Raw genomic sequence first — 11,043 nt, 5'->3', positions numbered from 1 at the left:
AGCTATAGGAATCAATCTCTCCCAAAAACTGACCACAATTCTCAAACAAAGATGTAACTTTGAGTGAAGGAAAGAGTCTATTAAATACTCAGTGGTTTTTATTTATGTATTTTTTTTTATTAACTTTATTTTTTAATTTTTCTCCAAGCAGTTATATAATACATCATGGAAATCAGATTCATAGACATCATATTGTGTAGCAATTTCTTATATTAATAATAGCCCCACCTGCTACATAAAATATTGGAACCAAAATGTTTTCTACTCTAACTATTTAGATCAGCTGCTTTACAAGCAGAAGTTTCTGTACTTTGAGTATTTTGATACTATGAAGATTTGTTTCCAAGTAAATGGGATCTTGTATTTATTTGAGAATTAAATAGAATTGTGTAACATTTGGGCAGGAAAACACAACCTAAAAGTCCAGCACTTGAGGTGAGTATGGCAAATATCTCCACACACACAGTGTTTTTGCCTTTGGTGCTCAGATAGGCCGGGATCATTGTGATCCAAACACTGCAGAAGAGCAACATGCTGAAAGTGATGTACTTGGCCTCATTAAAACTGTCCGGTAATGTCCGAGCTAAAAATGCTAAAACAAAACTAACAGCTGCCAGAAGCCCCATATACCCAATAACTGAGTAAAAGCCAATAGCTGAGCCCTCATTGCACTGAATGATGATGGTTCCAGGGTAAGTGTGAAGGTCCAGTTCCTGAAAGGGAGGAGAAATGGCCAACCAAGTCATGCAGATTATTATTTGAATGGATGAGCAGAACAAGACTACAGAGTTGGACAGTTTGACTCCCACCCATTTTCTCCATGAGCTCCCTGGCTTGGTGGCTTTGAAAGCAACACAAACCATGATAGTCTTGGCCAGGAGAGAAGAGACAGCTATGGAGAAGCTGATTCCAAAAGTGATGATGCGCAGCATGCAGGTTATATCCACAGGGCGACCGAGGAACAGAAACACACTGAGGAAGCTCAGCTTGATGGAGACAAGGAGGAGGAAGCTCAGGCTCCTGTTGTTGGCTCTCACAATGGGGGTGTTCCAGTAGTAAATGAAAACTCCCAATATCATCACTGTTATAAGGAGTAAAAAGACTGAAATTGCTGAAAATACCACAGGAATGGTATCATTTGTATATGACAGAAAGTCTTTTATTTTTGCAATACACTGGTTCTTCTTCTCATTAGGCCATTCATTGTATGGGCATCTGATGCAGTTTTCCCTGTCTGTAACAATAACAAATAAACACTAATGATTAGCCTATCTGTCCCACTTTGCTTCTCTGAAAAATTTGCGAAACAGTGGAAAAAATTTCAAAACCCATAAATGTCAATGGGCATCAAAATTATTTTGGCGCATGACAATTTTGATGCGATCAACAATTTTTAGATGCACGACTATTTTGTCATAAAGTCAGTGAGCGTCCAAATAATTTTGACATGCGCCATTTTTTTTTTTTTTGCTGGTGCAAATTTTTCGCTGTCGAATTTTCGACGTAGATTCACAAAAACATTTGTGGGTGGCAGAAAATCACAGCAAATCCAAGACTGGTGAATTTATTTTCCCATCACTAATAAACACAAAAAACATTTTACTCTTGAATTAGAAATGATACAACAATGTAATGAAAACTGATATTATAACCACTTAAAGGGGACCTGACACCCAAAAAAATAATTCCAAATCCTATTTTATCACAATAGTCAAGCAATATTAAATTTAATTAAACTGTAAAAATTAAATCTTGTTTCCTTCCGTCTGGGAATTAATAATTATAACAAGCAGGTAGGAGCCAATTTGTGGACACTTATTAAGACAAACCTTGTATCATCTCAAAATCTTGTTTGTGCACCAGAACAGGGGACCTGATGTCCATCCCCATGCACTGGTTGGACAATTATATGGTAAAGAGAGAGGGGGAATGTGGAGATACATCTAGTAAGTGTTGAATGGAAAGTAATTGCCTGCCTTGTCTCTATGCCTAAGACATAGAGGAGGGGAAGGAAATATTTGATACAGAAATCCACTAGGCAGTCAGCAGACAAACATATTTAGGTTCCGTGAGGAAGAAATCCACATTGCCATTAAATCCCACACAAATCGTAAACCTTTAGATTCTGATGTATTCTCTTTATTATATTATAAAAAATAGAAAATGATTCAAAATATACTTTGAGGTTTTGCAAAGGAAACTCTAAAAGCTAGGCTAATTATAATATCTTACCTAGATCAGGATGAGACCTGTTGTGAAGCCGTGTTCCGAAGCAGCAAGATTATACAATTGTCTCCAACATACTTGATCAAGAGGGGTTTGAAAATATTTATAAGGTGATACATTTAATAGACAAAGCCATATATCTAATATTCCATCTGTGATCTTACCCTGTGATTATAATAAGGCTTTTTATGCCAATGGATTGAATTACTTATTATTTATACTAGAAAAATATCAATTACCACCACCCATTATACAGTATGTCTATGATCTGTTCAAGAAGCCAAGTTTTATAGTTGGGCATCTAGGATGTGATTTCCCCTTAATTCATATGAAAAGAGGAATTCTCCAGGGATACCTGGTAACTATTTTACTAGCTATTGAACTATTAACATGTCGTTTAATATTTCTTACTAGTGATGGAGGAATCTGACCCAATTTGCTTCATTAAGAATTCATGAAACAGGAAAACATTTGCCAAATGTTCGAAGTCTATGGGCAACAAGATGCAACAATTTTTTCACCCATTGGAATCTATGGGCATCTTTTTTCTGCAGAACCTGCTGAAAAATTCAGCGCCTCATCATTATTTCTGACCTATATACTCATGGAGTTCTAATATTCATTACCAGACATTTAGGGGCCCATTTACTTAGCTCGAGTGAAGGAATAGAAGAAAAAATACTTCAAAGTTCGAATGGTCGAATATGGCTACTTCGACCATCGAATGGGCTACTTCGACCTTCGACTTCGAATCGAACGATTTGAACTAAAAATCATTCAACTATTCGTCCATTTTATAGTCGAAGTACTGTCTCTTTAAAAAGTACTTCAACCCCCTAGTTCGCCACCTAAAATCTACCGAGGCCAATGTTAGCCTATGGGGAAGGTCCTCATAGACTTTCTAACAATTTTCTGATCAAAGGAAAATCCTTCAATCGATGGATTAAAAAAGGATTTAATCGTTCGATCGAAGATTTTTCCTTCGATCGTTCGATCGTAGGAATTGCGGTACATCCTTCGACTTCAATATTCGAAGTTGAAGGATTTACATTCGGCAGTCGAATATCGAGGGTTAATGTCTATGGATGACACATTTATTTTCACCCATTTGAGTGTATGGGCATCTTTTTTGTGGGAAAACCTGGCAGAAATTTCACTCATCACTACTAATTCTTATTTGATATTGGGGGGGGGGTTCAGTTAGTTATGTGTATTAAAAACACAGTCACATACATTGAATCACAGTTCCATTCAACCATTGAAACCAGTGGTTTCACAACGATTTAAACTTCCAGACTTGCCTCAATGAGGATTATGGCACCATTTTGACTGGATCACACTTTCACGCACCTGTGAGTTTTAGCTAATACCAGTTTAATAAGTTCAATGGAACTGTGATTGGATGGGTGTGACTGTATTACTCTTAATGGTTTAAGTGCCAAGGAATTTCCTTACACTCTGAACTGAAGAAGTTACTTGGATGAGTGGTGAAATGTTTTTTTAAGAAAAGTCCAAGTGCTTTAGACTTAATTCTAGTAGATACTATATATCATCACCTGGATGAATGAGAATCTTTATAGACAACAGTAGTCATTAATATTGCAACACTTATATTGAAATGGCCATTGAAAAAATGTATACCTGTTGTGTTGGAAATTTCTCCTTCAGAACACGGGGCACAATCATAACAACAAGACTGGGCTCTTGGCTTTGGCATCTTTCTGAATCCAGTTGGACATGAGTCTGAACACTGAGATCTTGGGACCTTAAAGGAAAGAAACAAGTGTAATACTGAGGCTGAACTTCTCCTTGAGATATTTTCCATTTGCAACTTCCCCACACAGACAATTGTTATTATTCATTGAACTTTGCATTGTAAAATAACTCACATACATGTAAACTATAGAATCTTTCCTCTGGCAATCTGCATATAATGAGCCATTTACTTATTAGTAGCAGCCCTGGCGCTCTGATAAAATGTCTCTCCTTTTTATAGATTTGCAGTAAGCTGTGTGTACTACACAAGTATTCACAAATGATATGGGTGTGTGAGTGTGAGCACTGTACTTGGTCATTGTGCATGAATATAACATTCATGGTAATTTAGCCAACATAAACGTTCAGTTTGTGGAAACGAATTAACAAATATTTTTTATTAGAAGTCATGGTGTAACTCGGATGCAGAGAAACACCTGTTTGAGCATAAATATTTGCAATTTGTTATTACTCCATAATGAAAAGGTTTGTTTGTGGTTTAAGAGCCCGTGTGGTTTACTCTACATGGGACAAACGAGCAGACAAGTTAGTAGAAGACTTAATGAACATATACGGCAAGTATAATCTCAAACTATAAACCCGTTAAAAAAAAACAACAACAATCTATTTATCAGGCTAAACACTTTCAACACATGAAATACAAAAGGTTGAATTCATAATTGTGAAGAAAGCATTTATAGTTATACAGTCGTGGAATGTTGTGACAATACTCCATATTCACTGTTTATTTTTTGGAGAAAGAAAAACAGTTAACACTTTTGTGATTAAGACATTAATGATTTCCCATATATATATATATATATGTATATATAGTCCATTGTATAGCCGGCACTCTCGACACAAGGTTTTAGATGCCTGGGTGCAGTATCATCAATATCAAATCTCTAATGCACAGGTAAGATCCGCACTCACAGGACTTACAAAAAATATGAAAATTTTATTTTAAGAGTCTAACTTTTTGGCCTCCTCCAAGGCCTTTATATATATATATATATATATATATATATATATATATATATATATATATATATATATATATATATATATATATCACGGTCCAGTGAGTATCCGCACTCCAAGGCACACTGTTGTAACTTATCCAACTGGGGTGCACGGTTGGGATATATATATCAAAATGTTCAAAAGAACCAGCACTCCCATATAAATAATTTTTTCTTTTATTTCTGTTGCATCAATGTCCAATGTTTTGGTCCCTGTTAGGACCTTTCTCAAGGATGATACAAAAACCTTTGGCCAATCATAAATAGCCTTACAAATTCAAATTCTCCAATCAGGGCTTGTTATCCAAACTTTGTTATTTTGGTGATTTAACCCATTGTGACTCTCTTTACCTTAGTGTCATAAAAATATTTTTATCCCGATAGTGTTGCCATCACAAAACACTCATCTCCTGTACATCATAAATATCATAAATGCCATAAATAAGTGTATTAAAAGACAATTTCAAAACATATCGTGATAAGAACAGTGTAAAAATGATGTAAAAACGATGTGTACTTATAAAATTCATTTTGTCCACTAGATGCCACCGATGTGTTTCATTAGCTGGTGTTACAGTGCTAAGTTAAAATCCATGTGTTACAAAAGTATCCTAAAGGAAAAAAGAAACACAATTGTAACTGATTTGTATGTATAATACATAAAACATTTCCTTTCACTGTAAAAACCACTGTATGAATAAAGAAAAGACAATTTTTCAATTCACATTTCTAAGTCAAAAAACAACCCATGTTGACCTGTCCATTCATACCCTTTGGTGAAACACAATTGAGTTCATAAATCCAAAAAGCCTCTTTCTTCAAGAGTGTTTTTCCTACATCTCCTCCTCTTGGATGTATTTGTACTTGCTCTATTGGCATACATGTAAAGGAGGAGGCACTGTGCTTGGCCTCTGCCCAATGCTTGGCCACCAGTTGTTGGGCTATGTCCTGCTTCTGGTCATCTTTATTCCTATTCTTGGCCCTTTCTGGGTCTAACGCTGCCCTAATGCTTGCCCGGTGCATTGCCTCACTGTCTTACCACAATAGAGCAAACCACATGGGCAATTAATTATGTAAATACATCGAAGCAGGACCCGCACACTCTGCTATTTGTGATAATTGTGATTTATTCCACACAAAATGGCATCTTAATCCAAAGTTTGGGTCTCACATGGAGACCTTTCTCAAGGATAATGTGCATTACAAATTAAAGGAAGGAAGTGGAGCTACACTTATACGGCATATCACTTTCGGATTACTACCACAAGAAAAAGACACCCAAAGGGTTTAGGATGAATAACATACCAACCATAGGAAGGAGTAATCCTGACATCTGTAGACGTTGGTGCCAGATCCTCAATCGATGCTCGCTGGACCTGATTCTATTGGTGGTTGAGGAGGTCGGCCGTGAATTAAAAGCAGTGAGAAGTGATCTGGATGCTTTTGAAACCACGTACAGCCCAACATTGACAGCGGATAAAGATACAGATTGGCAGAACCATCTACAAGAACAGATCGCCAAGCACAGATCAGAATTACTCGCCATTAAAAATTCCCAGAGGCTGCGAGTGAATCAGGACTACAAAGAGAATCGCATATACCGCTGGCTGACAGGTGTGGGTCCCCATGGTGAGTAATCACCCCTTTGAACATTTTATTGATAATTATAAATTCACACGTCAGATCAGATTAAAGGAACAATTCACTATAGAAGGGGATAACTTGGATAACAGTACCCAGGAGCAAGGGGGAGGGGGAGAGGTCCCAGTCACTGATACACAAGCCAAACATAACAACACCACTTTCAAAACAAACAGCGACTATGACCCTCCGAGCACTAATGTTCCATCAAAATTTTGAATAGAGAATTTAACAATGCAAATTGGCAAATTATCACGAAAGATGAAAATGGAGGGGCCAGCAGAAAAAGATGCTATCAACGTTTGAAAGACAATAGGGACTTGTGATGGGCGAATTTATTCACCAGGTACAAATTCGCAGTAAATTTCCGCGTTTCGCCACTGGCGAATATATTAGCAAAATTGCTGCAAAATTGTGGCAGAAATTCGATAGCGCCAAAATATATTTGACGCCAGCGACAATTCCAACGCTGGCGACAATTCTAGGCGCCCATTGATTTTAATGGGCGTCAGAATTGTCTGCTGCGTCGGAATTGTCTCTGGTGATGAAAATATTTGCGTTTTGCAATTTTCCGGCAAATCGAAACGGGAGAAATTCGCCCATCACTAATAGGGACATTATCATTAAGAATGCAGATAAAGGAGGAGCAATAGTAATTATGGATTATAGTTACTACAAAACTGAGCTATTATCCCAACTCTCTGACACTGTAAATTACGGCAAACTTACATATTACCCCACAAATAAGTTTAAAGGGGCCCTAATACATTTGGGCGTATTACAAGGTTGGATTTCAGATGAGATAGGGGAAAATCTAACAATTGATAGCCCAGTTCTTCCTGTCATATACACCTTGCCAAAAGTGCACAAAAATCCCGACAGACCACCAGGGAGGCCCATAATTTCGTCCAATGGGTCCCTGAATGAAAAGATAGCACAGTACCTGGATGTTCTGCTACAGCCTTGCATAACCCCCACCAGAAGCTATTTGAAGGATACTACAGAATTTTTGCACATCATAATAAGAATTAACATGCCAGTCAATGATTTCCTTTTAGTCACAATGGATGTAGAGAGCCTATATACCTGCACACCACATGATGCTGCTATACAGGCAGTACGGAGGTTGCTCACGAACAATCCCAATTACATAGGTCCCCCAATTGAATATACATTATAATTATTGTTTTTTTTTTATTAAAGAAAAACTACTACAGTTCTATATCCAGCGGACAAGGACTGCTATGGACTCGAAGGTAACGCCTGCCTATGCCAATGCCTTTATGTGTGTCTTTGAGTCATTCAAGAGACACGGCAGTTTTTACAGGCGCTACATTGACGACCTCTTCTTTGTATGGACTGGCACAGCTAAGGAATTGGAATTGTATGTAAATAACCTTAATGAATTGGACACACCCATAAAACTGGCACTGAACTACAACTCACATGAAATCAGTTTTATAGATGTCCAAATCTACAAATCAAATGGGGCATTACAGACTTGTATATACACAAAAGCCACAGATAGAAATACCTTACTACATTACACAAGTCATCACCCCAAGCACCTCTTAAATTCGCTCCCTAAATCTCAAACGAATTGAAGAAACAATTGACACCATGATGGAGGTTGATCGTGAACAATTGTTAAAGAAAAAAACACCATCACCACAAGAGAAAGGTGACAAATAGTATGTAAGTAAGTTTAACCTCTATAGTAAAAGTACCAAAAATGCAGCACTCAACTACTGGGATATAGTGGCTAGTGATGACGCTCTCTCTAATAAAGATTCCACAGAAACTAACATTAAGTTATTCAAGAAACACTAATCTAAAAGAACTTTTCAGTCCGTCAGATCCGGTGGGGAAATACACACAACCATTAAAACAACATTCTCTTACACCTTCCCCGGGGTACACAAATGCACAGGCTGCATCATGTGCAACACATTGATTCTTGCCACTGAATTCAGACACCCAAGAACGGGCAAAAAATACAAAATAAAACACAGAATGACATGCACAACCCCAATGGTGGTATATATACTTAAGTGCCCATGTGGACTTATATATTGTGGCAAGACAGTTAAAAGACAGAATCAATATGCACAGAGCCAGCATCAGGGCAGCCCTAGACATGGGGAGAAAAGTTGAACCCAATAAAAAAGATATTGTCCAACAACCAATGACTAAACACTGGAAGGGAGCTAAACATGACCCATCGACATTCAAATGCATGCCCATTGATCTTATACCTACACCGCCCAGGGGTGGTAATCTGGAAAAATTGCTGTTAAAAAGGGAAGCATTTGGGATACAAAAAGGACTAAATGGACAATTACAATTGAACTGTTTTTTTACTTCAAAACGTACATATGAGACGTGGTCTTTAAAAGATTGGCTCATTGTATCATAAATTAGAACATCGTGTTGACTTTATTTCTTTCATCCTACAGGAATATATACAATGTCTTTTTCTTCATGTGACCTGATTGGTTCCAGTGTTATATTGTTGCTACGATGGAATTCTTCCTTTTAATTGACACATGTCCACTAGCTGCAAACTATACACGGACACCCAGTGGTGTAGACCAATCAGCACAGGTTTGTGAATTGAACCAAGAAGAACTTTTTTCAACCTTTGAACTGTATAATGGACTGATGACGTCACACTGGCGCCATAATATGGGGGAGGGTATTTAAATGGTTACACTTGTAATGCACATTATCCTTGAGAAAGGTCTCTATGTAAGACCTGAAATGTCGGATTAAATGCCATTTTGTGTGGAATAAATCACAATTATCACAAATAACAGAATGTGCGGGTCCTGCTTCGATATATATAACTAATCATTGAACCTGCACCTCTGGCTTCAACTCTATGTGAGTGCGGGCACTGTGGGGCTTTTTCTATATATATATATGTAAATAACAAAAAGAAACCTCACTCCTAGGACTTTGGTGAAAAAAAGTGCTTGGCTTTATTTCAACGTTTCAGCTCCTAGACTTGAGCCGTCATCAGGAAGTGAAACCCTGACCCCAAACAACCCCTAGAAGTTTTATTGGAGTTTTACAAACTACCCCACATCAACGCGTTTCGGTTCTCTCTGAACCCTCGTCAGGATGCACCCAGAAGTCATCGCGTGATACATAAATTCAAAAATCCACCAATCAGTGAAAAGTGTCAATTAAGTATTGGTAATAATAGGCGTGTTCTGCTTTAAAATGTTAACATCGATTAGAATACTAATTGTCAAAATCCAAGCACATATTTATAATTAGTAGTGTAAAACAATAGTGTAAAAGGATTAACCACATTTTAAGAACAACTGTGAATGCATAATTGTGAACCATCACATCTTTTTTTAAAAAATATACAAGGATTTGTGAAAATTAAAAAAGTGAATAAAGTGAAAAAATGGATTGTCAAGGATGCCAGTATAATGTGACTCCAGACAAATAGAAAAAGGAAAAACATTTTTTAGAGTTAAATAGCCTTGTATGGCAGCATTTCAATTTAATTTATATCTGAGGTTATAGCACCACTTCCAAAGCAATGTAACAAATCCCTGTACCATATTATAATTCCATAAAGGTGCAGGTCTGTCTACATCTATATATATATATAATTCCTTACTTACCATATATCAAAGTACTTAATCTGTTCCTTCCTTTACTGTATTTGAGTGGCATAGTGGTTACATCCTACAACACCTTTTAGATATATTTATGCTGCCAATATATATTCCAAAGACTCTAATGTCTACAGGACATATTAGTCCATTCTTTTTATTTATATTCCTTACTCAGGTAATCCTATTCTTATGGACATTCAAGCAACCCATTTATACTAAATATTAAAGTGCACCCGGGACTTGATGGATTGGTGGGGAGTGCCGGTTAATAGTATGACTGTATATAAATATTATATATATATATATATATATAGTCCAATGAAGAACTCAACAGACCTTGTGCAAAGAAAAATAAAGGTTCTAATGTACAAAACTAGCTCAAGGCAATACAACAAACAGTGGATTAAGCCCCTCCCATATGTGTGAAAAATGGTGGCAAACATCAGTCTCTATGGCAATCTAACAACAATACACAGTGTAAAGTAACTAAAAATAAAATGAGAAAACAAAGATAAATTTAGCTGTTTCACAGGGTATAACAACCACAGAGCATAAAAGAGGTGTATAATATTAAGGGTAGTGAATGCCACTCAGAGAACCAGGGAGTAGAGTCAAATGATAGAATAGAGCTGGAGAAGAAAGCAGATACTTCAAGTGAGAGAACAGACAAACAGGAAAATATGAAAACAAGTTCCAAAATGATCAGCGGTGGGTCAAGTTTTCTGTGCCAGGACTAGAGCTCTCTATCTAAGCCTGTGAGTTAT

At 37.0% G+C, this 11,043-nt stretch overlaps 1 protein-coding gene across 1 annotated transcript; it reads right to left on the bottom strand.

Annotated features, from left to right (window-relative positions):
• Positions 1-326: 326 nt before the first annotated feature.
• LOC121401485 (vomeronasal type-2 receptor 26-like) lies at positions 327-3,943 on the bottom strand. Its single transcript, XM_041586295.1, has 2 exons — positions 3,868-3,943; positions 327-1,234 (listed from the first exon to the last, which is right to left on the bottom strand). Exons 1-2 carry the CDS (start codon positions 3,941-3,943, stop codon positions 327-329), a joined length of 984 nt encoding a protein of 327 aa, XP_041442229.1.
• Positions 3,944-11,043: the final 7,100 nt, after the last annotated feature.

Source organism: Xenopus laevis, chromosome 1L (genome assembly GCF_017654675.1).
Source record: "Xenopus laevis strain J_2021 chromosome 1L, Xenopus_laevis_v10.1, whole genome shotgun sequence".
Classification (NCBI taxonomy): domain Eukaryota; kingdom Metazoa; phylum Chordata; class Amphibia; order Anura; family Pipidae; genus Xenopus; species Xenopus laevis.
This window is presented reverse-complemented; position numbering and strand designations above follow the sequence as displayed.

Coding starts and splice junctions, on each gene's coding strand:
- LOC121401485 (XM_041586295.1), bottom strand. CDS start 3,943: ATGCCAAAGCCAAGAGCCCAGTCTTGTTGTTATGATTGTGCCCCGTGT. Junction 1,235..3,867: donor AGAAATTTCCAACACAACAG/GTATACATTTTT, acceptor TTATTGTTACAG/ACAGGGAAAACTGCATCAGA.